The sequence below is a fragment of the Apodemus sylvaticus genome, chromosome 14 (assembly GCF_947179515.1).
Source record: "Apodemus sylvaticus chromosome 14, mApoSyl1.1, whole genome shotgun sequence".
Classification (NCBI taxonomy): Eukaryota; Metazoa; Chordata; class Mammalia; order Rodentia; family Muridae; genus Apodemus; species Apodemus sylvaticus.
The window spans coordinates 15,780,736-15,806,086 of NC_067485.1; the positions used below are offsets into that span (position 1 = coordinate 15,780,736).

The 25,351-nt window shown below is 51.2% G+C and overlaps 3 protein-coding genes across 8 annotated transcripts in view; 2 read left to right on the forward strand and 1 right to left on the reverse strand.

Moving 5' to 3' along the window:
• The window catches only part of Sema4d (semaphorin 4D), a 93,545-nt gene extending 90,620 nt beyond the window's left edge, over positions 1-2,925 (forward strand). For all 5 annotated transcript variants that reach the window (XM_052157152.1, XM_052157155.1, XM_052157154.1 and 2 more), the window contains one exon: positions 677-2,925. In XM_052157152.1, the coding sequence (XP_052013112.1) occupies positions 677-1,602 (926 nt within the window). In that variant the 3' untranslated portion in view covers positions 1,603-2,925. The remainder of the gene's footprint in view (positions 1-676) is intronic.
• On the forward strand, positions 2,449-19,476 carry LOC127665215 (uncharacterized). Its single transcript, XM_052157641.1, has 5 exons — positions 2,449-2,486; positions 2,911-3,320; positions 13,226-13,435; positions 16,960-17,057; positions 17,855-19,476. Exons 1-5 carry the CDS (start codon positions 2,449-2,451, stop codon positions 17,879-17,881), a joined length of 783 nt encoding a protein of 260 aa, XP_052013601.1. The 3' UTR covers positions 17,882-19,476.
• Positions 19,477-20,060: 584 nt separating this feature from the next.
• The window catches only part of Secisbp2 (SECIS binding protein 2), a 32,465-nt gene continuing 27,174 nt past the window's right edge, over positions 20,061-25,351 (reverse strand). For both annotated transcript variants that reach the window (XM_052157158.1, XM_052157157.1), the window contains exons 13-17: positions 25,035-25,188; positions 24,080-24,300; positions 21,791-21,945; positions 21,255-21,444; positions 20,061-20,816 (exon numbers count right to left, since the gene is read on the reverse strand). In XM_052157158.1, coding sequence (XP_052013118.1) covers positions 20,713-20,816; positions 21,255-21,444; positions 21,791-21,945; positions 24,080-24,300; positions 25,035-25,188 — 824 coding nt within the window. In that variant the 3' untranslated portion in view covers positions 20,061-20,712. The remainder of the gene's footprint in view (positions 20,817-21,254; positions 21,445-21,790; positions 21,946-24,079; positions 24,301-25,034; positions 25,189-25,351) is intronic.

Below are 25,351 nucleotides of genomic sequence, written 5' to 3' on the forward strand. Positions count from 1 at the left end.
GGGGAACTACTACCTGAGGATGACCCCCCGGTAGATTTCTGGCCTCTTTCTATATAAACACACACTCGCACACAGAAAATGGCGTCAGATTGCCTTCAGGCAATCTGTGTAACGTGCCACAAATGACAAATGAATTTCATGTGTAGACTCAAAGATCGTTGTCTCATTTTATGTATGCAAATATTCCATCTCCCGTATTTCAGACAAAAGACACAGTTGTGGTTAGTTCTGGTGTCCTCTTGGAAGAGGGCCCCACTGTTGATGGCTGTCTGTCAGGAAATGGCTGTGACCAGAGGTAGGCATAGAGTCTTGCCAGGATTCTCATCTGCCTTCCCAGCACTTCCCAGCCCTGTGCCCCCTTCTCTGACCAGCCACATCAGAGCAAGAGATGTGTAAGAAGAGGGACCCCTGGCAGTGCCCACATCCCTTAGCCTGATGGGTTTTCTCCAGGGCCAGGGTGAGAAGAGAATTTCTCAGAGCCGTCACCAGTTTGCTCACTGTTGGAGGGGGTGCATCTCTAGGGTCACGGATGTCTTTACCATGGTCCTGAAGATTGCACTTGGCTCCAGTGGGTGGAAGTCTCATGTCGTCCTGTGGGTATTAAACCTGTTTTTGAACGCAGTCGAGCGGTCAGACGGAGTTGTTGACGGTGGGCACGTTTATTTTGATGTTCCAGATAAGAGTAAAGAAAGTTCCCACCAGCATTTTTTCAAGCACGGCGGCACAGCAGAACTCAAATGTTTCCAAAAGTCCAACCTGGCCCGGGTAGTGTGGCGATTCCAGAACGGCGAGCTGCAGGCCACGAGCCCCAAGTACGGCTTTGTGGGCGGGAAGCACCTGCTCATCTTCAACCTGTCGGACGGGGACAGCGGCGTGTACCAGTGCCTGTCAGAGGAAAGGGTGAGGAACAAGACAGTCTCCCAGCTGCTCGCCAAGCACATCCTGGAAGTGAAGATGGTACCTCGGACCCCCCCATCACCTACCTCACAGGCCGCTCAGACGGAAGGTAGTAGGATCACATCCAAAATGCCGGTGGCATCTACCCAGGGGTCCTCTCCCCCTACCCCGGCTCTGTGGGCGACCTCCCCCAGGGCCGCCTCCCTGCCCCCCAAGTCCTCCTCCACCGGCACGCCCTGTGAACCAAAGATGGTCATCAACACGGTCCCCCAGCTCCACTCCGAGAAGACGGTGTATCTCAAGTCCAGCGACAACCGGCTGCTCATGTCCCTCCTCCTCTTCATCTTTGTCCTCTTCCTCTGCCTCTTTTCCTACAACTGCTACAAGGGCTACCTGCCCGGTCAGTGCTTAAAATTCCGCTCAGCCCTGCTGCTTGGAAAGAAAACACCCAAGTCGGACTTCTCTGACCTGGAGCAGAGTGTGAAGGAGACTCTGGTGGAGCCCGGGAGCTTCTCACAGCAGAACGGCGACCAGCCCAAGCCAGCCCTGGATACCGGCTACGAAACCGAGCAGGACACCATCACCAGCAAAGTCCCCACGGATCGCGAGGACTCGCAGCGGATCGACGAACTCTCTGCCCGGGACAAACCGTTTGATGTCAAATGTGAACTGAAGTTTGCAGATTCGGATGCCGACGGGGACTGAGGCCAGCGTGTCCCCAGCCCATGCCCCTCCGTCTTTGTGGAGAGTGTTGTGTTAAGCCCCTTCAGTAGCCGAGTCTTGTCACTGTGTGCCACCCAGTCCTTTGTCTCTTTCTCTCTTGGGTTGAGCCTGTGACTCGTCCCCTTTGTCCTTTGGGAAGCAAGTATCTATTCCGGTCTCAAGTCCTACAGTTGCTGGAGCGCTTATACACCTGAGCCCTGTGTGTCCTGGGGGAGAGATGGCCACCTCTGTGGACCGAGAAGAACCACCCCTTCCTCTTCCGCTTCTCCTAGCAGCCGCTCAAAGAGAATTTAATTCCAGATTGGAAACCTTTTAGTTTATCAGATTGGTAACTTATCTCCTACTGTCCAGATGGCACGGACTTTTTTTCTTTCACTTAATTATTATTATTATTTTTTTTTTTTAGGATTTTTCGCTCCTATTGTGTTGACGTCTTTGGTCATTTTTTTTTTAATTACCAGAGGAGATATTTTAATATTCATGAGAAGAGGAACATTTTCTAGATTTTTTTTGTCATTGTTATATATTGAGATAAAATATGCCTATGTTGCTTGAGATTCTCAGGGATAGACTTATTTTTGCTAAATTCATTCTTTCCTGCTGTTAGGAACGTAGGCCTAAAACTGTCTCTTGATCACCCTTTCGTTTTGGTGGGGTTTTTTGTTTAGTGTTTTAATCTTATTCATTTTGAAGGATTATCTTTCTGAACTTTTTTTTCTCTTTTTCCTACCATACATCTGCAAGGTGGGTTTTGAGTGCGGGCAGGTGGCCTAGTGGCTTTGGGTGGCGATTGAGCTGATCCTGTGAGGGGAGGAGGGTCTGTACCCCATGGCCCTGCTGCTTCTTGACGCCTCCTGCCCTGATGGGTGGTGCCTTCATGAGGATCACATCCTGTCTCTCCTTGCTTCCGTCTCGCACCGCACTGCCCTTGGACTTCCACCTTGACTGTCCACGAAAGACAGAAACGGGTTGGGTAGTTGGGCTCTCAGCCTTGGACGGTGACCGCAGTGTCCCTTGTGGGCAGCCACCACTGCAGCCTGACTCCTGCCAGTGTCGTTCAGGATGTTCATGGGTGGTACGATTCTGATATTCGTTTCTCACTTACTGTGTGTGGACCGCTCATTCCATGTAGAGGGTGATGAACTCGGATACCCCGTGACCGTGTAGACACTCATCTTCAGCATGACATGATCTACCATTTGGTGTAAACATTTGTGTTTATAAGATTTACTTTGTTTTTATTTTTCTACTTGGAACTGTACACATTTGAAAAGTACCCAAATAAACCAGAAGCTTTATTGTTGACCGGGCCGGCCTTTGCCTTGGTGGAGGCCGTGTGGGTCTCCTGACCTTCTGGGATGGCCCCGGGTGGGGTGGTCCTGGGATCGTGTCTGTTTTCATCCCATGTGTCCAGTTTCCTGCTTTACCTCTCCGTCATGGGACTGGTTCTGGTGACGTCCTCCTCAGTGCCTTCTTTTCTGTCCTCTGTCTCACAGCCTCATCTCCTAAGTCCTTCCCTCCTCCTGGCTCCTCTCTGTCCTGTCTGGGCTCTGACTCATCTTCTCCCAGAAGCCCTTGGCCGGCCTTGGCCTCAGGGCCCAACAGCCGTAAGCAGGTCACCTTGCTGCCACCCTTCCTGAGTGACCAGGCACAGCAAGTGCAGGCTCTGGGGACCTTCTACCTCTTCTGCCAGGCCACAGGTGAGTTGTGGGGCCTGCGTGTCCCCTCGCCATGCCCTTTGCCACTCACTGCTTCCCTACTGTGCCCGAGGTTCAGCTGTCTGTGCTTTCAGCCTCCCTACCCCCATCTCCACCCCCCACCCCCATCCCCATTGACCCCGGCATAAACTGTCAACCATGGGAAGCTGTTGCTAGGGCTACCGCAGGGGGTCATCCAGCATCTTGCCATAAAGGTACAGGTGTTCGATCTCCTGAGCTTGTAGGCTGCTGTGTGGTTGAAGCAGCTGTAGGTGTAGCGTGGGCACTGTTCTATGTCAGAAAACTGGATCTACAGGACAGCAGAGAGCCATATGGGGCCACGGTTTGCTAGCCTGGGTTAGGGAAGGAATTCAAGGCCAGCTTGGGCAATTTAGCAAGACCCTTTCTTAGAATTTTAAAATAGGAATCGGGATATGTCCAGTGGTAGAATGTGTGACTAGCATGTACAAGGTCCCAGTCATAAACACATAAATATGGCATAAAATCCATAAGGTGGAGGTGTTCTCCCTGTGCTGGAGAATACTACACAGGGACATGTGCTCTTGAAAGATGGTAATTTACTAAAACCATTCTTTAGCTCAGAAATACCTGGAGCCACTTGGGAGGCAGAGGCAGGGGGATTTCTGAGTTTGAGACCAGCCTGGTCCTCAGACTAAGTTCCAGGACAGCCAGGGCCACACAGAGAAACCCTGTCTTGAAAAAACAAAACAAACAAAAACAAAACAAAAGAAATACCCGGAGCCCCCATCTCTCCCTGTGGGCCCTGGCCTTTGCACAGAACTGAGGAATAGAGTTGATTTCAAGGAAAATCAAATCCTGTTTATCTTAAAATTGCTTTTTAATTATCAAAGCTATGGAGAACTTGAAAGTAGTATGTGTTTTGTTAAATTAACTCTAGAACCCGGGGGGCCTGCGTTGTCTGCCGTGAATGCAGCACGCCATTGGCAGCTGGTGACCCTGTGGAGGCTGTGGAGGGTGGATAGAGGTTGCTGTGGACCTACGTACTGTGACATGTCATCAGTGGATACATGGGGCCGATTGCCGTTTTGAGTTGGGGTCTTCCTCTGGCTGCCCAGGCTGTTGCCCCTAGACACCTGAGCTTCAGCCCCACCCCTCCCCAAGTTTCTGGGTGTCCTGGTGTGTGTCACCGTGCCCAGCGGTCCCAATCTTGTACTTGGCACTGTGGGCCAATCCTTCGTGCAGACACCTGCTTCTTCTTCAGTAAGTATTTTAAGATGGATCATTTATTTATGCACGTGTACATGGAGGTGAGTGTATAAAGCGGCAGAAGAGATGCCTTGAAGCCAGAGTCACACATGGTTGTACATCACCTGGTGTGGATGCTGTGGACTTAACTCGGGGCCTGTGCCAGAGAAGCGGGTGCTCTCAACCCCTGAACCATCTCTCCAGCACTTTCTTTTGGCCTCAGGCAACTGCTGGAAAAAATCCCATGTCTTCAAGGGGCAAGCCATCACATTTGGGGGAGTGTTTTCAGGTCCCCGGTACTATTCGTGAGACTTTCTTTCACAGGCACGGGTCCTCCGTGTGGGAGAGGGTGAATGACTGGGGCCTTCCTTAAGGAAGGTAAGAATTCATTGGTAAATGCACAGTAACACGGGGGAATTTGAAGCAGGGAGTTTGCTAAGGTGACGGGGAGCCTAGGAGTGAGACAGGAAGGTGGGCTTCTCCAAAGACAACCTAAGGACACCGCCAACACAGGCAGTAGCAAAATCTAACTCTTGCCAGGCCTCAGGCTGGGCTTGCTCAACCTGCATCTACCTTTGCTGGCGACACCCATACCTCAGCACTCCTGAGAGGAACCATGAGAGGCAGGAGTTGCTCTTTGAACTTCTTAATGACCTAAGGGAGCTCTAGAGAAGCCAGAGAGACTGAGGAACCGTGGCCGGGACTGTGGGGACCAGAAGTGTGTAAAGTGTGAGTGGGAATTGAAATGGAAGAGTAAGTCCCTTTCCCAGCCCCTCAGAGTGGATCGAGCACAGGCTGGGGAGACGGCTCAGTGATTATGAAAGTACTTGGCATAGGAGTGTAAGGACTGGGGTTCTTATCTCTAGACCCCCACCTAAGTGCTGGGTAGACTTGGTGACCCACTTGAAATTCCAACCAGTGGAGATGGGATCACCAGAGCATGCTGGCTGCCAAGACTAGCCATTTAGCAGTGCTCTGTCACTGTCTGACAGACCCAACGTTTGACAGACCCTATCTCTATGATTCCTGATAGCCTCAGGCCTTTGCATGCATCTGCATACAAGTACACACACACACATGCACACACACGCATGCATACAGCCTGTCTTGAGCAGATGTGGGGCCAGATCCCTGCCCTGCCCTCTTTACTCCTGCTATTTTTTCCACATTTGAGCACATCTGGGGCCTTTCTTTGTCCTGTCCTCCACCAAGGCAAGGCAGCTTGAGGAACAGCACCGCATGCATTGCTGGTTATGGCTGGGCGGGCTTTGGTGGTGTGACCCTGCAGGGGCCTCTGCGGGCTTTGGTGGTGTGACCCTGCAGGGGCCTCTGCTATCTCTGAGCAGGTGGCACGTTGGGTCTGAGGCTGCAGACCATCTATCTTATCTGGAGCAGAGGCCATGTGGCTTTCAACTAAACTCCCTGTAACCTTTCTACAAAAAGAGTGTATGTTCGAGGTCTGTCTCTGATGGCTGCTGAGGAGGCAAAGCAGCTGTTCCAGGTGAGACCGCAGTTGGCTCTCCAAGGCCAACCACATGCCCAGGGCAGGGCAGGGCAGGACATGTTAAGTTGGGAGCCTTGACCTGAGTTTTTCCTCTTTCCTAAAACAGCGGTTTATATGGTTGCTCTAAGTGGCTTGGGCTGGCTGATTAAAGGCCTAGCAAGCTGTTTTTAGAACACGAGACTTAAAGAGAGGGTGAACAGGGACTCTTCAGTTCCTTGGCATGTGTCCTGGTGCCCACTCTGGCTCTGCTGGTGACTCTGAACTATCTTGGGGGAGCCTCGCCCCTCCAGAGGGTTGGTCAGAGGTCAGATAGACAAGCGAGGCTTGCCCTCAGGGCTAGTCCACCCACTCCTGCTCCCACCCAGGGCCTCCATGTCGTCTGGGTTGGATGGGTGTGAGGCAGTTCAGACACCCTGTTCTGCATACCCAAGTGAGATGAACAAGGCAGGTAGCATCAGGAGGCACAAGAGCTGCCCCCAGTGCGGCTGCCCCCAGCGTGGCTGCCCCCAGCCCAGAGCTTGCAGGAACTCCCTTTTAGCTCTAAGAAAGGCATCAGGACTGGGCACTGCCTTCCTCCGGTCTCTGTGCCCCAGTCTGCAGCCCAGCACGAAGGTCCTGGCACACCCAGCCAGGCACGTGGGGAACTGGAGCCGCTGCACTCTGTCGTTACATTGCAGTTGTTGCCAGGTGTGCTGACATCGCTGGTAGGTTCATGGTTCTTCTGTCCTGCTGCCGGCTGCCATGGCTGGCATATGTACATACTACACCACACATCCCCACACACATGCCACGCCCCACACACAACACATATACCACACATCACCAATAACTCCCAGTACCACACACAACACACATCACATCTTACATGCCACACCCCACACATACACCATGCTACACCATACATGCTTCCTCAGTATACCACATTTACCACATCTCACATACTACACACTCACTCCACACCACATACCAGGCTACACATACAAGTACCACTCGTCGGGCATTGGTGGCGCACGCCTGTAATCCCAGCACTCTGGCAGGCAGAGGCAGGCGGATTTCTGAGTTCAAGGCCAGTCTGGTCTACAGAGTGAGTTTCAGGACTGCTAGATCTACACAGAGAAACCCTATCTCGAAAAAAACCAAATCAAAAAAAACAAAACAAAACAAAACAAAACAAAAAAAAAAAAAAACGTACCACTCAAAGCCATGTGTGCACATACCCTACGAACTCAAGACACTCACATCAAGTGAGGGTCCAATGACCTGTATATTTTTTGGGTCCCCTCATTTAGCCCATTTGGGATAAGGATTTGGGGCCCCCTAAGAGAGTTTAGGATTAGGATAGTGGGGACTGTGAAAGCTTCTTCCTCTCCAGGGCCTCCTGGGGTCTGGGCAGCTTCAGGCTCTGGGGCCCCTCTCTCCTACTTCCTGTTGAGCACAGATGGGAGGCCTCTGTGGGTGGCCAAGTGGGTGGGGCTGGAGAAAGTGGAGTCCCTGGTACCGCCCTTTCTCAAGGAGGGCAGGGGCACACCAGAAAGTGGTTTCCTCTATCCATGACCTTTACCATGACCTTTAAGAGCATTCGTTCTCAGCCATGGGGGCTCTTCCTGGCTCTGGTTGGTCCTTCAGGGTGTTAAAGATCACATGACCCTTACTGTGAGACTCAGAGCCAGGTCCCTTGGAGCATTCCCTGGAGTGTGCCTGGGCTGCCTGCTGCTTCCATTCACAAGTCCATCCTAAACACAGCCAATGTGCCCCCCCCCCCCAGCCCCCAGAGCCTCAGACTCTTCCCTGGGCAGTATCTTTCATCCTCCGGAGTCCAGCTTTCTCATTCTGAGGCCCTGTTTCAGTCCATAGTCCTAGGAAGCCGTTGGTGGCTACATCATCATTTCTCAAGACTGCCAGGCATAGTCCCGATTACCTGCATGATGTCTGTCTGGGGACAGAGTCAGGGAGAGGGCTCAGGCTTAAACCTCCCCTCACAGGTAACAGACAACATGCTTGTACTTGATCTAAATTCCAGGCTGGGGCTGGAGAGATGGCTCAGCGGTTAAGAGCACTGACTGCTCTTCTGAAGTTCAAATCCCAGCAACCACATGGTGGCTCACAGCCAATGAGATCTGACGACTTCTTCTGGAGTGTCTAAAGACAGTTACAGTATACTTACATATAACAATAAATAAAATTTTTGGGCCAAAGCGAGCAGAGGTCCTGAGTTCAATTCCCAGCAGCCACATGATGGCTCACAACCACCTGTACAGCTACGGTGTACTCATATACACAAAATAAATCTTTGACAAAGTAAATAAGTACCAGGCTGGCAAGGGCCAAATAAGGTGCCATGTGAGCTAGCAGCTGTCCGGACTAGCGGTGTGTGACCGCTGGGGGACTCATGAAATCTGAGTCTACAGTGCGAGATAGAAAAAATTATGCTTAAAGCTCTGCCTGGTCCTACCTAGACTGCTTAATCTGTCTTGGATGAAACTGGATGGCGGGGTGAAACTGGGTGAAACTGGATGGCAGGGTGGGACCCTGAAGCTGGGGGAAGCTTTGAAAGAGCCTTTGTGGCCAGAGTGCAGGTTTTTGGGAAGTGTCCAGCCCATGGGGACAGACATGGGTCAGTTGGGTCAGAATCCTTCCTGGGATGCTTAAGTAGTAGCCACTAACTTGATGTCCGGGGGAGCCCATGTGTATGACTAAATACTGGACAAAAGCAGCTCAAGGGAGGCTTTGATCATGGTCCCGGCTGGGGTCCCCCCCCCCAGGCTCGCAGCAGGAGCGTGCACCTATACGCAGGAAGCCGTGGTGGAGGGTGGGGGAGGGGCATCACTGTGTAGCCTTGGCTGGCTGGCCTGGAGCTATGAAGACCACCATGTCTTCCAAGTCCCGGAAATCCTCCTGACTCTGCTTCCCGAATGCTGGGATTAACTGGGTATGACCAGCCTCACAGGCACGCCTAGAGGCATATCTCCTAGGCGATTGTCAGACTGACGATATTTACCCTCACATGAGGGTATCTAAGGCAGGTAGCACAAGACAGAAACAACTGTTAGCTTCAGTGAACCCCTAACGGGGACATGGGTGAGAAGTACTCTGGGAACCCTGTGGGTGGGACGGGCCTGTGCAACTGTGACACGTAGGTCCAGTTCTGGGTCCACCACCCAGTGCCAGATGGCACAGTACTGAGGGGGTGGCACTGCCTGCTGCTTTTAATGCTCCTTCTCCCTCTCTTTGATTTCTGCACTCAGAAGGAATTGGATAGTTAAAGAACCAACAAGAGAGTAAGTATGTACCTCTTCACCTCTTTCATGCCTGACAGTTATGACACATTTAAGTTTATAGGTGCTGTGGTGTGGAGTTTGCGGCCAGTGCGGCTAACATGTTTCCACCTCCCTCCACAAACGTGATCATGGCGCACACCTTTAGTCCCAGTACTTGGGAGGCAGAAGCAGGCAGATTTCTGAGTTAGAGGCCAGCCTGGTCTACAAAATGAGTTCCAGGTCAGCCAGGGCTATACAGAGAAACCCTGTCTCGAAAAACAAAACAACAACAAAACCAAACAACAAAAGATTGGAGTTAGTGTCTCATGTTCATTCCTTGGTTGTACCACCTCAAAAATTAGTTCTTGCATTTGAATTGTATATTGATGGCCATCTGCAGAGAAATGGCTAAGACAATGTGGTTCCATGAAAGGCATTGAGTACAACCAAAGGAAGAGCTTGGCACTAAGATCTGCAGGTAACACCCAGGATTCTATCAGCTATGAATTCAAATCCACAAAGCTGCACCTGTCCTGGGGCTATACAGGCTTGGTCGTGCCATTGTCCCCTAAACAAACTTTCGCAACTATTTAAGTAGTTTCTGCGTAGTATTAGGTATTCTAAAAAAAATCTAGAAAGGAAATCAAGGTCAGCAGGAGGAGGTATATGCAGGTTTTCAGCAAACATGTCATTTGATGTCCTCAGGGATCTAGAACTGATACCCTGCAGATACTAAGGGATGACTTCGGTTGTGTTCCCCAGTTGATGGACATCTGTATACAGATGCGTGTGCATATGCATGTAGATTCGTTCATATATGTATGCAAATACATGGAATTGTCAGTGGCCAGAATTGAAAACACTGGAACACTCGAGTAGAAAGCAAATTATAAATTTTTTTTAAGTCCACAGGGCTTGTCCACTGGTCTGCAGCCAGATAAGTAGCCATAGATGCTTCTGGAACACCTTTGGAATGTCCCTCAGAGACTGGTACATTCCTGGTCTTCTGTATGTTTGTTTGCTTTTTTTTTTTTTTTTTTTGGTTTTTTTGAGACAGGGTTTCTCTGTGTAGTCCTGACTGTCCTGGAACTCACTCTGTAGACTAGGCTGGCCTCGAACTCAGAAATCTGCCTGCCTCTGCCTCCCAAGTGCTGGGATTAAAGGCGTGTGCCACCACCACCCAGCCATTTGTTTGCTTTTTAATTTTTAAAATTGATTTATTTATGTAGAGACAGAACCTTAGCATGGATCCCTGGCAAGCCTGGAATTATTGGATTTACTCTATAGCTCAGGCTGGCCTTGAATTTATGGTTAACCCTCTGTCTCTGCCTCATGTGTACAGGGATTACAGGTGTGCCTCATTATACCCAGCTCAATTCTGTCTCAGTGGCTTTTTAAATTATAATAGTACTTATTTATATCTGTTATTCATAAGTTCTCGGAAATATATTTTTAAAATACAAGGGCCTGGAGAGATGTGTCAGTGATTAAGAGCCCTTGTTCTTAGAAAGGACATGGGTTTGATTCCCAGCACCCACACGGTGGCTCACGCTCCCTGCAGCTCAGTCCCAGCGGATCCTGGGCTGCCCCCTCAGTGCTTGCAGTGCATCAATAACATGCCAGCAAAACACCCAAACCCATAAAATAAAACCACTCCCCAGGCCAGGGAGGTATTTCAGTAGACAGAACACCTGCTGTGTGGCTTGAGGACCAGATGCTTGATCCCCAGCATGTACCTAACGCCTGGCTGGCAGGTCCGCTAGCCCACCTATAATCCAGTGCTCCAGAGGTGGGGAAGGGAGACCCTGGAGCAAGCTGGCTAGCCAGTCTAGCTAATTCAGTGAGTTCATGGTTTAGAGACCCTGCTTCAGTATATACACTGACAAGCAAGAGGGGAAGACACTTGACATCAACCTCCAACCCCCACATGTATGAGCACACACATGTATACACCCTAACACAGAGCACATTGTTAACCCTCTGGAATCCCGCCAAACTGTGTGTACTCCATGCTTTTCACATGTGTTTTTTTGTTTGGTTGGTTTTTTTTGAAATCAGTTTCTCTGAGTGTCCTCATGACTGTCGCTGTAGTGGCTTCCTACCAGTTGGGTCCCACCCCCAGGACATTTCTTAGTTATTGTTAACAGAAACAGCCTGTGGCCCTCCAGTTGTGATATTGCCTTGAATCCGTCCCTGGGATTGTCCAGTTGTGTTTGTACTTAGTCCAGCTTGAGAGGAACGCCTGTGACAAACACACAGGGGTAGGTGATGACGGATGAATAGATGCCAAGGTTGGTGAAGTGAGGAGACTCCAGGCCCAAAGTAATAAACTAAAAATCTCTTCAGGAGTCCAGTCTGTGGGGCTGGGATCCTGTTGGTAGAATGGTCATCTAGTATGCCTGAAGCCCTAGAGTAGATCCTCAAAACTCCATCTTGTTCAGGGATGCAGGCCGATAACCCCAGCATGTGGGAGGTGAAGGCATGAGGGTCACAAGCTCAAGGCCATCATTGGCTACATAAAGTTCAAGGCTAGCTTGGGCTACACTGAGATCCTGTCTTAAAACAAAACAAAACAAAACAAAACAAAAAATCCAACATAAGATCTATGATTGAGAAGTCCAAACTCCCTGCCTAGTACCATTCTTTCCCCAGGTCAAGTTCTCCCACCCTTGGCTACCTACATACCCTGGCCTCGAAACTGGGGACAATGCAGCTGGAGACTTTTTTTTCTGAGACACAGTTTCTCTGTGTAGCCCAGGCTGGCCTTGAACGCAGAAATCTGCCTCCCAAATGCTGGGATTAAAGGTGTGTGCCACCAGTGCCAGCTCAGGTGACTCTTAAAGAGTTCCCAGGTTCTGCCTTGGTTGTTGGGATTTGTTTTGTTTTGGGGTTTCTGGTTTTTTTTTTTTTTTTTTTTTTTTTTTTTTTTTATTGCTTTTCCTGCTCAGTGTTTTGAGCCCAGGTGGAGATTGCTATTTCCTTTCTCCCCTGGTTGGGTGTCCCCCATCTTGCCAGCCTTCCATTCCTGGCTGGGCTAGCATCAAGGGAACGTAAAGACCCACCCTCATGAGGTGTTCTGAAGCTCCAAGCAGGGGCTGCCATTGGGGATGTGATGTGCTTTTGCCACATTAGTTCAGGTGACCTCAGCTCATCAGGAGCAGGGAAGCTGAAGGAAGCGTAGGCACCTGTCAAGAACCAGGCCCCTCAGCAAGAGGTACCCTTGTTCATGCTGGTGGGGTGCTTAAGTGGGCCCAGGCAGACCTGTGTGTATGTGTGTGTGTGTGTGTGTGTGTGTGTGTGTCTGTGTGTGGCTATACCCTTTACTTTTTCAATTAGTTTTGTTTTGTTTAAAAAAAAAAAAAGGCATGGGGAGGTGATAACACATGATTTCCTGGCATTTGAAAGGTGGAGCCAGGCCTATCAGGAGTTTGAAGTCATGTGGTTCCTCCAGGCTCAAAAACACCCACAGAAAGCTGGGCAGTGGTGGTACACTCCTTTAATCCCAGCACTTGGGAGGCAGAGGCAGGTGAATTTCTGAGTTCGAGGCCAGCCTGGTCTACAAAGTGAGTTTCAGGCCAGCCAGGACTACACAGAGAAACCCTGTCTGGGGGTGGGGGGAACACCCACAGAAAGGGCCCCACACCTCCTCATCCTCGCTGGGTACTTCCCTGGGGAGAGGGGTGCATAGTGCCACAAGGAGCCAGAGGTTGAGGCCATGCAAGTGTGTTAGAGGTCTGGCGGGAGGTGAGGTCTAAGATGGGTGTGGTGCTTTGTGGCTTAGCTCTTCCAGGAGAGACCTGGTACAGGGTTGGAAGCTGTCCCAAGTCACTGCTTGTCTATTTGGGACCAAGACGGCCCTTCATTTGCCCAGCACCCTTGAGTCTGGAGTGCAGATGTGGAGACAGCCCATGTGCCTGCAGGTCCAGCAGACGTCCGCTTCATCTGGGAGAAGAACAGGCATGTCCTGGACACGTGTGTACCTATGCAGACCCACGCGCTGCCCGATGGCGGGGCCTATGCCCTCAGCTGGCTTCGGGACACCATCCAAGAAACCACCGAATATAGCTGCTCTGTCCTCTCCTCAGCAGGGAACCAGACCTCAAAGGTTCACATCACTGTGATGAGACGCGGTAAGTGTGGTCCACTCCGGCAGCAACACTTCTAGGGGCTGGTATCACTATTTAGCCTGTTTAAAGACACGTGTAGCTTCAGATTGAGGACTAACCTATTAGCCTTGTGCTGGGGAAGATGATTTAACTTTTCACTGTTATATGAATTGATGTACATATGTGCACACCAGCACAACACTCATATATCATATGTGTATGTATGTATATACATATGCCTGCATATACATACACACATATCATAGATGCCATGTGATTATATGTGTAGGACCACTTATACAGCACACATACTATATACTGTTTACCCCACACTTTCCAATATGGGGAATCTGAAGTTATGTCACTAAAAAGGCTGCTGAGCTGGGGCTGGGAAGATGAAGCTATTGATAAAGTGCTGGCCATGCCGGATGGGTTTGATCCCCAGAACCCAAGGGAAAAACTGAGTGTGGAGTTTGTGAGGCTCAGTGAGTAATGGTGCTTGCCACGTTGAATGACCTAGTTTGATCCCTGAGACCCACGTAGTAGAAACAGAAACCAACACCAAGTTGTTCTCCGACTTCCACACAGAGGTGAACATGGGTGTGCGAGCTCAATAGAAGAATGTAATAGTAAAAAGTCTGGGTGTGATGGTATGTGTTTATAATCTATTGCTGGAGAGGCAGAAGCAGGCAGATCCCTGGGGCTCACTGGCCTAACAGCCTAGCCAAGCTCGCAGGCCCCTGGCCCCAGGGAGACCTTGTCTCGCCAAACAAGGTGGAAGGCTCCTGAGAGATGACATCTGGGGCTGATCTCTGACCTCCACTGTGCATGCTGTGCGGGCACACACACCCCTTTCCTCTTCCACTTTCCACGTGGTGTACATCAGCTGACTGCCATCAGCTGACACTTAGTTTATGAACTCCTGAGCATTAAACACACTGGCTTGTTATCATCCCTCAGCTGCCTCTCAGAAGAGCCAACGTGTGTCACTTTTGGATGGCTTTTTTGAGGCTGGTTTTTATGTGATGTCTTGTGGTATGCTTCATAGAACAGGTATGGAAGCAAATACTCTGAAAGCTTGTATCCCTCGACTGTTAGGTTGGTTGAGCACGCAGACAGTCCTGACACAGTACTCTGGCATCTGAGGGTTACCATTTGCTGGTGCTGGGTGCTTTACCCGACCCTCTCCCACCTTTTTTAGAGTCTCATGATGTGTATGTCACCTGAAGTATTTTTTACTTTCTCTGGAAGCTTGTTTTCTCCAGCAGTAATAATTCAAAATGGCTCAGTCTTTTCACACTCTCCCACCGGCGCAGTAACTAGGGAGCCCTTGCCCCCCTGTTCAGGGGCAGTTTCTTGACCCTGTTCACTGTTCTCCATCTGGTCAGGATCCTTTCCAAGCTGGGACAGTTGAGTCGCTTCCCTAAGGCGCCAGCTTTTCCTTTCCTGTCATCTCTTAGCTTTTCTTCTTCCGCATACATTTTCTCAGCCTTACCTTCCAAACTATCAGTTCTTTTAGAATCCAAGCTTTTGGTTTTATTGCATTTTGCAGATCTTCTCTTTGCCTTGGAGAATATGAGCAGACCTCACTCTCATTTCCTTCTCTCCAAGTTACCCTTTTCAGAGCATGGGATCTGGACTAAGTAGCATTAGCATGGCTTGGGGCTCACTGGGAAGTCAGTGGTCAGAAGTGCAGCGGTTCGGAGTCACAGTTGTGGCCCTCTGCACATGTGCATGGTGCTGCTGGAACAGGCTGGTACTTAGCTCTTCTCAGCTTGAGCTACAATCCCTGCCTTCCCCTGGCTCTTACTGAATTCGAGGTTTACCTCCACAGAGCTGGGGCTCAAAGCCTAGCAGTAGCACAGCCGGGCATAGGTAGGTTGGAGATTTAGACTTAACTGTGGAAAGAGGGCAGGTCTTCCTCCTGCAGTGTTGACTGTCCACTGGACCTGTCTGCTATGTACCCAACCCAAGAGACCTCCTGTTGCATGCAGGGGGATGGTTCCCACTGGTTGGGCAGTCTTTTAAGCCATATACACCGGAACATGCTAACTCCTCCCCACTCCCCATATTTACAGGACTCAGTATATATTTACAGGCCTTGCTGTGAAGTGCTCTTGGGACAACAGCTGTGTGTCACAGCTCAGGTCCCCTGCAGTTTCCTCTAGTACTCTCATGGTTCTACACACATACAATAAAAGTTCCTCCCCTGTCCTTTAGTGGGCTCTAAAGAAAATTCACCTTTCAGATCTGAGCAATGGCCTGGTACTTGGGCCACTGGGATGAATCAGAGTTAACAGAAGGGGCCAGTGGCTTTCAAATTCTCACTGGGGGTTAGGGCAGCACTAGCAACAGCTACAAGGTCCCCTTGTACAGGGGGACGCTGTTCTTTGTTAGTTGGAGGGGCCCTGCACTGCTCCCAAGGATCACCGGGAAGAACTAACTTCTCCACTCTCCCTTTGGCTAGTAGGTTAGAGCTTTAAGTGGGGGCCACCATGGCACTCTGGACGAACTGGGGCCTTCACATTGATGGGCTCATGTTCATGGGACTGTTTCTGACACTGACATAGCAGCAGTTCAAGGACATTATGTATCTCACTCTCACATGCTGCTGGGTTTGTTTTCAGAATCCAGGAGAAAGCACACTTAGGGGACTGTGATGGTTTGTATATGCTCAGCCCAGGAAGTGGCACTATTAGAAGGTGTGGCCTTGTTGGAATGGGTGTGTCACTGTGGGCGTGGCCTTTAAGATCCTCTCCCTGGATCCCTGCTAGCAGCCTTCAGATGATGTTGAACTCTCAGCTCTGCTGGCACCATGCCTGCCTGGATGCCTCCATGCTCTTTCCTAGATGATAGTGAGCTGAACCTGTAAGCCGGCCCCAATTAAATGTTGTCCTTATAAGAAATGTCTTGGTCATGGTGTCTGTTCACAACAGTAAAACCCTAAGACAGGGAACCATGGCTTCCTAAAATCCTCCCAAGTTTGGTAAGAGCCATGCTGAATTGTGAGCTTCAGCACCTGCTCTTATTGAAGGATTAAAAGGCTCACCAGTAAAGTGGGGGTCTCTTGTCACCTGGCACAGCCATGCGAACAGGTCTCTGTCACCTCAGATATGACAATGGGCTGTGGGGGTCAGGTCTAGTGGAACCTGAGAGAGCAGTTACCAACAGAGCTGTGGCCAGGAGAAAGGGGATGGGTGGAGACACTGTGGTGGCACATACTTGGAATCCCAAAAAGCTGAAGCAGGAGGATTTCAAATTTAAGTCCACCCTGGGCTACCGAATGAGTTCAAGGCCAACTCCATTAACATGGCGAAACTCTCAGAAACAACCAACTAGTAATGAAATATACAATCTACCGCTCCCCAGAGCTCTGTTGTGGCCCATTCAGGCCACGGAGGGGACTCCCCAGTGGGACAGGCCACTAGAGCAGACGAAACTGGGACTCAGCCACCCACTCGGCCTATGGGGTGTGTCTGATGGACAGTGCACAGCAACAGCAACCTGGGGACTGCAAAGCTGTGACCTTGGCTCTGCTTGTCTCCCAGAGGCACTGCAGCAGGAGAAGTGGAGCCAGGAGCTTGCGGCGTGGCGTGCTGTGGCTGGGGAACATGACCGGCTGATGCAGGGCTGGAGGAAGGCATGGGTATGTACCTGCCACCAGGGAGCTTTTGCAAGTCACCGCTACTTTACCACTGGGCCCCTCTGACTTCCTCTTAGCCTATAGACAAGTTCTGCTTCTCTATTGCCCTGTGGGAATTCTGGGCTGTTACTAAGGCTAGCGGGATCAAGGCTACGACTACGGTGTAAGAGGAGACCAAAAAACATTTTAGGTCATCACAGGCCAGTAGCTTTTTTTCTAAGTCCCAAGGCTGCTCCATCTCTGGAACTCACTGCTTTCATGACAGCAGGCGACTAACTGCTGCTGAAGAACATGGAGTGGGATTGTCACTACCTGTAAGCTTGCAGAAGAGAAGGCTTCCTCAGGAAGGGCGCCCTCACACAGGCTCAAGTCACTGTGCTGCCCTTTGGCCAGATTTACCCTGGCATGGGCTGCCACACGAGCGGGGAGCTCTAAGTCTGTGCGTTAGGTAAGGGCGGCCAGGCTGCCACAGTGAGTGCTGCCAGTCCTTTCATCAGCGCCCATGCAGAGCTCCTCTCCAAGGTCTTCTCTGACTTTAGGAGAAGCCATTACCTCAGCCTATGACCACAGCCCCTTTCTGAAGGCAGGAGCCTGGCTAAGCAGCATGGGCTCACAAACACCTCTTTGAAGCCAGAGCACACAGAGCTGGCTTTGCTTCAAGAGTCCTTGAGAATCTACTTGCATACTCTTAACTTTGAGTCCTGGGGGTTGGGGTGGGGGTTCCAGTAGAGCAGGGACAGCCTAGTCTACTAGGCCAATCAATCAAAAACTACCTTGCATTTTTGTTTTTTGTTTTGCAGGAAAGCTGCAGCAAGGACACCTTCTAGCCACCTGAGGCAGTTCTCGACAGATCCCAAGCGGCCTTGCTGACACCAGCTGCAGACAGAAGGGACAGCACCTATAGCACAAGCTGTCGTGTCTTGGCTGGCTCCACACAGCCAATTGCCACAGCCCGAGTGTCCCTTCCTAGAGGCTGGGAATCTCTAGGCCTGAACCCCAGGAAGCCTGAGACATCAGCTGCTTCTGTAGCAGAAAGATTGGTCTGCCTGGCAGAAACAGGTAGCTGCGTTTAGGAGGCTCCCCACCCAAGCAGATGACAGAGCAGCATGTGAAGGCCAACTGACGACAGCCACCCTGCACTGTCCCCAGGACTTCACACACACCTGCACTTCCCTCTTCCCCCCCAGGGTCAGCACAGCTAATCTCCACTCTGGTTCCTTAGATCTCTGTCAAGTCTGCTGATGTGGCCACCTAGGAAACAGGTTGTTCTAGGGTCTATGCTGGGAGAGGAGAGGGGAGAGTCCACTGAGAATATTTTGCCTTAAACCTTGAGTGACGCTTATCTCAGAACCCAAGGCTGTTTTCCAAAGCACAGTGCTTCCCACCCATTTACCCTGCCAGTGTTCCACTTCAGAGGTAGAAAAGCCAAACAGGTCAATTATGCAAACCTTCTGGTGCCGTATTAAACTGTTTTCCAGTGCTGAGTTAGCATGTCTTTAGGTCTTTATATTACAGTTAATCTTTGAAGCTTGTGGGTGGGTGTGACCTGGGGGAGGTGTGGCTCAAGACCTGCTCAGCCTTTAATCTTGGCAGACAAGTCTCTTCTTGTCAATCATAAAACCTAAAACTCTGTTCAAAACAAAGCCACGCCCTTCTATGATACCTGGAAACAGTGCCTTGCTCAACCTGCTCAATGTCCTTTCTTTCTGGGACAAAATCAGGTAAGCTACAGGTGTGGGGTTAGCTGGCCCCTCCTGAGCCAGTTCTGGGCAGAGACACTCTGATGGTCCTGCGTACTGTCTTCTTGTCCAAGACTGCCCGGCACCTGTTCACCCATCTGGCTAATGCACACTAACATGCTCGCAGCACCCTCATACCTGGGAACACAATTTTCCTGTGAACTATTTTCACTGGTTATATTTGAGGTGTGGCTTGACAGTGTTTCCTGTATCTTCCATGAACACTGGATCTGTCAGGACCCGTCTATGACACAAAGCAATCACACACCGAGGCAGCAGAGGAGGCTCCGGCAGAAGTGTGTTTAGTAAGATTCCCTGTTCAGCTGCAACAGTGGGCATCTGTCCTTGTGTTCAGTCTGGTGCTCATTCCTGTCACCCTGCCCCAGGCACTCCTGGCACAGTGGGGGCCAAGGGAGACTGGTGACTTCACCTGAAGCACTGGCCTCCATAGGAGGCCAACAGAGTGATAGCACAACCGGGTGCCTGGAAGGGAACCTGTGAGGTCAACTGGGAGGGACCGCTGAGGCAGAATGAGCTCTGAAGCCCACCCAAGGGCTCCTGCCTGGGCCCGGAGCCTGGATTAGCAGACGTGTGCAACAGACATCTCGGGGCAGGAAGCCCTCAAATCATGAGACATTTAAAACAGTTTTGGTTTTGTATTTTTTTGGGGGGGGGGGGAGGGTCTTATCAAATTTCAAAATTCTAGCTGCTGAATGTAGTGGACAGGATTCTTTAAGAGATCCCTATAAATTCACTTCAGAGCCTTTTTTCCCCCCTCAAATAATCTTTCTAAACTTCCTATAGTCAACTTGAGACCCACTGACACAAAAGGGAGACTATCAAAGGCTGTGCTGCTGACCTAACCCCACCAAGTCCATTCCCCAGGCTGACACAGTCAACAACAGGGTCAACAAGGGGTGAGAACTGGCCACAAACTGTGTGGCAGGCCACTCGGCAGCCATTTCTGAGCCAGTCTGCACAGGCCACTCACTCTCAGAGACTTTGTTGCGTGCAGCTGGATTCGGCCAGCAGAGGTCCCAGAGCCGGCATGCATTTGCTTGGGAGACAAGACAGTAAAAATCATTCTTGACATGGGGCAGACTTGGGCAAAAGAGATGCAGAGGTCTAAGGGCTGCCCGGTGGTCCCTGCTCTGGAGCTGGGCATGAGGATTGGGCCTGACAGACCACAGCAGTGCAAAAAGGAACAACTCCAGGGTAACAACCTGTGAGACCCACACCACTCACCTGAGATCATAATAGCATAAGATGAAATTAAATAATCATTCTTTATTCAAAACAAGCCCTCTTGCTTGCAGGAAAATACTCAAGTAAGCTTTGTCCTCTAAGACAAACCACATTCATCCTATGTTCATTAAAAAGATTTGTAGGCATCAAACTGAAATCTACAAATTGGATATATACTGCTTCTTTGGAAAATAAAAACTAAAAGCATTAATTTATGTCAAAAAGTCATGTTAGAAACTAATTTTCTTCTGAGGCTCATCTTAGCAAATCCTTGGCAGCACACAGTGGCAGGGCTCCACCCCTGGGGCAGGGCCTCCACAGTCCCGGGAGCGCAGCTCCTATCCCACCATCCCCAGACTTGGTTGAGCGGCACTGTGATAGTGGGTCCAAGGCAGCCACAGGACCCAGGACCACGTTCCCCAGCATTTTCCAGATCCAGTGTGCAGAGACCCAAAGCTGAACCACAGGCTCGTAGGAAAGGTGCCCATGGGTGCATCTGAGTGTCCATCTAATGGCCTCACAGTGTCACACTAGGTCCTTCCTTTGCCCCGAGGCCAGTGAATTTCCAACTCAACAGTCACATAAATCCATCAGGTCAGGAAAGAACCGAGAAGGAAATCTTTTTCCTGCCTCCCCCATCCTTACCCAATACAGACACACAGGCAAGAACTCTTCTATAAATTCAAGTTCATCATCTGAGAGGTTGACGCCTCCAGGGAGTCCTCCAGCTCCAGGGCACGCTGACTGTATGCTTCCAGGTGCTTTCTCCAGATCTCAACTGAAACAGAAGAGCCCGAGTGACAGACGCTAATAGGTCACAAAAGCCCTTCAGAGGCAGGAATGAGCTACAGATGTCCGCTCTGCTCACTGCCTCCCACCCCCGTCTGCTAGGCTGGCTCTCCCCTAATGACCAGCACCAATCCCAGTCCCCAAAGAGCACATCGCAGTGGACAATGGACCTGAGAGAATTCCCTTGCTCTCCCAGTTGGTCTTAGGTGCCTGTAAGCCACCCCTGTCCACACTTGCTCAAAGTGTAAGACCATTAATGGCATCTTGCAGCTTTTGGCATCTGCTGACTAAACTCTCAGAGGTGATGGCAAGAGTAATGGCCTCAGCCCTGTCTGGGCTACCGTGGCCTTCTGCAGCTGCCTTAAGGAACCAGTACCATGCTGCTCTCCTGCCCCCTGCCCCCAGGTCCCCTCCCCAGAGCACTCACTGTAGTGTGGCTCTTCTCCAGTGGAAGCTGGGGTGCTTTCTTCAGTGGATTGGATGGGGTCCTGCATGGGCGGGCTGGGAGGCATCTGAGGTCCAGGTTCTCCTGCCTGCTCCTGCCGCACTGTCTCCAACATGGTCTTGTATGCCTGACGGGCTGCCATGGTCAGCTCAACCATCTTGTGGAACTGGTCCTTGAGCACAAGAGAGCAAACTGTAGAACAGTACCCTCCACAGCAAGGCAGAGGTAGCACAGGCTGTACGGACTCTGCCTATGGGTGTTCCAGAGGCCTGACCAAATGTTTAGGCCCATGGCACCTCTCTATTGGCAACAAACCTAGAGTCAAATTTAGGACCTTTACCTGGTGTTATTATGGGGACAAAGGCTACTGCTTTCTGAGAAGGTTCTGCTTCAGGCAAATTCTCCTTAGCATCAACTTAACAGAGGCTATGGCCTGCCTGTTGGTAAGCCTGCATCAAGGGCCGTGACCCCAACTTCTTCCCATGGACAAGGAGCTAAGAGGCTGGGACCCAACTCACCTGGGCCCCATCGTAGCTGAAGATCCCTACAATGCTCACAGGAACTGCCTTATTCAGACTCCGCCCCAGTGCCTTGCGGTTGAGTGCGAACACGAAGGGGACGTTCTGCTCACAGGCGCAATCAATGATGGTATGCAGTGTGTCGTCCAGCCCGCCTGTTCAAATACAGGTCCACATGACACAGATTGATGCCACATAGCCCACTTACACTCACAGTAAGGTCAGTTGCCCATACCAAATTTCACCAGGAAGAGTCAGTTCTCTAAGGCAGACTGCACAATCCCACTGTGCTCAGGGAAAACGAAGGGTTAGTTAGTGCCAGGCTGTATCTGGCACGGAGCAGCTGCTCCACACATCAGCTCTGAACCACTCCAAAGTCTCAACAGACAAGTGCTAAGTTCTCTCTTACGGAACGAAGCCGAGAGGCTCAGCCAGGCTCGGGCACCCGCCACACTGCAGGCCCAGGCACCCCGCTTGCACTGGCTCCTTGCCCTTTATACCTGGGGCCTGTTTCGATGAGGTACCAGCAAGGCTAACACAGGGAGGAGTTGAAGGAGCACCTTGCACAGGTGACATACCTGGTCACTGGGAACCCACAGCACCTGAGGGTGACTCTCAGCAGAGGGAGTCAGGGTGCTGGGGCACTCACCTCTATGTTCCAACAACAGCAAGAAGAAATGAACAAATCACCTAGTTACTTAGAAATAGAAGACCACAGGAATAAACTCACAAAGCTCACAATTTTCAGACCACTGCCAACATGCTAATGGAGCGGAGCACCTTGAGCCCTGCTCTTTCGGGCACTTAACAGAAGGGACTAAATGGCACCTGCACACTGACCTTGAACCCGACCCTTGCTCTTGGCATGGGCTGATCTAAAAGGATCAAATGTTCCCTCCACATTAATCTTGAACTTTAAAAGCTTGAAAGCAGTGTGGGGCAGGGAGGGGAAAGGCGCTGAGCATACCGCCCATGCAGTTAGTTCTCCTGACAGCTGCAGTGTGACTCTGGGCTCCCAGGCGCCCTCTCACACCGCCACTGGTCTACAGCTGCACCTCAGGAAACTACAGAAGCATGGAGACACCCAGCTCTCTTAACAGGGCAAGGCCGCTCTCTCCGACAAGGCTGGGCTAGGCATGCACGGACCACGCCGCATGTGCTGACGGCAGCAAGAGGAAGGGCTGAGAGGGAGAGCCTCACAAGCAGGAGACAGGGGGGCTATGACTTGGCTCTCCAGAAGTGGAGCTGTTAGAAAGCTGAAAATGCACCAGGCAGTGGAAGCCAAACCACTTACTGGGAGTCATGGGAAGAAATACGCCAAGGATTGGCTAAGGGTCAGCTGCTGAGGTCTCTAGAGGGCACGAAGCCCAGGCTTGTCTTTCCATAAGCAAGCCTGAGTGACTACTTCACAGTTTAGTCTCCACCATATGGCACCATGAGACACACAGCCGGCCTGGTAGGTCACTAGAGCCCTGCCATGCCCTGGCTGGTGTCAATGGTGGCGCAGCACGGGCCGGCGAGGGGAGCGAGCTGCCGGGAGGTATAGGACGAAGTCTAGCTGGTGCTGCTCGAGGTCTGGGTGCCTCAGGCCTATTAGGAAACCTCGAGGTTTGGGATGTAAAATGGCTCAGGACTCATTACCAGGATCTGGACCTGTTACCTCAAAGTGTGACTTTGGCCCAGCTGAAGGTTACACACAGGAGAATGGAACAGGGCAGGGAGATGGCTCATGTGTCCAAATCCCTCCTCATTTGCATTCTAACTGGATGAAGAGGGTGAGAGTGACGGCATTTTCCTAATGACTCCTTCCGCCATGGAACCCAGGACACGACGTGTCAGGCAAGTCCTCCCAGAGTCATGATGGGAGGCAGACAAGATCACTATCACCTCACACACAGCACTCTTCCAGGCCAGGCCAACTGCTGGAGTACTGTGACAAACCCACATTAGCAATGGGTGAGCAGAAAGTTAACCACAGACTCAACAACTCTGCCAAAAGGCCCAAAGTCCCCTGCAAGGTTTCTAGCAACCCCACTGGCTGTAGAGCTACAGCTTTCGGGAGGCTCGCCCTACCCTGTGGTCAGAGGAAGGGCTGCTGGTTGGCTTTAGAGGAAGGCCTTGGTCAGGAGGGCTAGAGTCAGAGTTAGGTAGGGCTAGAAAGTGATTTCTCTGCTGAAACTGAGAGCGAGCTGCCAAGGTGCCCACTGATCACGTGCATGGCTCACTGTGGGCAGATTACTGGGCACTGGCACAACGGCCTGTGTGCTGTGGGGGCTGCAGGGTTGTCACCTTTAGATTGTGTCTTCTCACAGTTGGGAGAAATGATGATGCACTTCAGCTTCCTGAGCTTGAGGTGTTTCAGGACCTCCCTCAGGCCCAGCACGAGCCGCCGCTTTGTCTTGGCCTTGACAGGATCCTTCTGGTACATGCGGTCTTGGAAGCGCACCAGTTCCTTGAGCAGACCCGTGACACAAGCATCTACTTCTTTACTAAGCATCTGGCTGCAGTAGCTGAAAGGAAAACCAGTGACAGGGAATTCAGACAACATCAGACAAAAGCCACAGAAACACCAGCACTCACCAGGACCATGCAACTCCCTCTGCCACAAAAGAGGAATGGCATGGGGGCCCTGCCCCGCACACCTTGTGCTGGCCCTAGCCCGCTTCTCCTGGGTCACCCTGTCTGCACACCAGCACCTGGACAGCTGCCCTGAGGGCCCTGTGGAAGAGGAGGCATGAGCACTGCTGACTGCTCATAGCCTGGGGACTGCACTGAAGCCAGGTATGGCAGGCCACGCCCGCAGGCCTCCAAATGAGAAGGCAGGAGAGTGAATGCAAGGCCAAGGCTGGCCTGGGTCACACAGTAAGTCTGTCTCCCAAAAGGAAAACACAGAAAAAGGAAGGAAGGAAGAAAAAAAGATACAAGAGGAAAAACTGGAGGGAATGGCTGGGACACTAAACCTGGAGGACCCAGCTATTTCCACTGCCACTTCACTCTATCCCAACTTCAAAAATGCACTAAGGACTCCTCTTCAATCATTACCTGCAGGACAGAAACACAGTACACTGAACCAGCAGCTACACAGTTATAGGATCCTATCCCCACTGCGTATCTAGCTACCCGGCTGATTTCAAGCAGGGATTAAAATGCATTGCAGCAGACACTTCAGCCTATGCTGTAGCCCCCAGCAGGGGGAAATCAGAGCCAGCCCCAACCCGAGCCCTAGCAGCCAGTGCTCACTCACTCCCGGAACCTCCGGCTGTGGATCTTGGGGAAGGTGGCACTGTCAGGGCTAGGCTGGCAAGCCTCTGGGTCCCTCTGGAACTCTGTGCCAGCTGGCTCTTCTGACTCACCCTCAACCACAGGTGTAGACACTGATTCTTCTATCTTCTCTGGACCTTCAGAAGGGAAAAAAAAATCACTGTGCATCTCTGCAAGGCTTTGCACACAGCCAGAGGCCTGCAGGGCAGACAGTCTTGGTACCAGGGACACACCAGCAACCCAACATGCGCAGGGGGAAAGAGGGGCACTCCGGCTTTCGGGAGCAGAAAGGCGGGCAGG

What these genes read in the sequence shown, in the direction of transcription:
- LOC127665215 (XM_052157641.1), top strand. Translation starts at nt 2,449, where the DNA reads ATGGCCCTGCTGCTTCTTGACGCCTCCTGCCCTGATGG. An exon ending in GACGCCTCCTGCCCTGATGG is followed by an intron (nt 2,487 to 2,910) that starts GTGGTGCCTTCA and finishes CAAATAAACCAG; the next exon opens with AAGCTTTATTGTTGACCGGG. An exon ending in CCTCTTCTGCCAGGCCACAG is followed by an intron (nt 3,321 to 13,225) that starts GTGAGTTGTGGG and finishes ATGTGCCTGCAG; the next exon opens with GTCCAGCAGACGTCCGCTTC.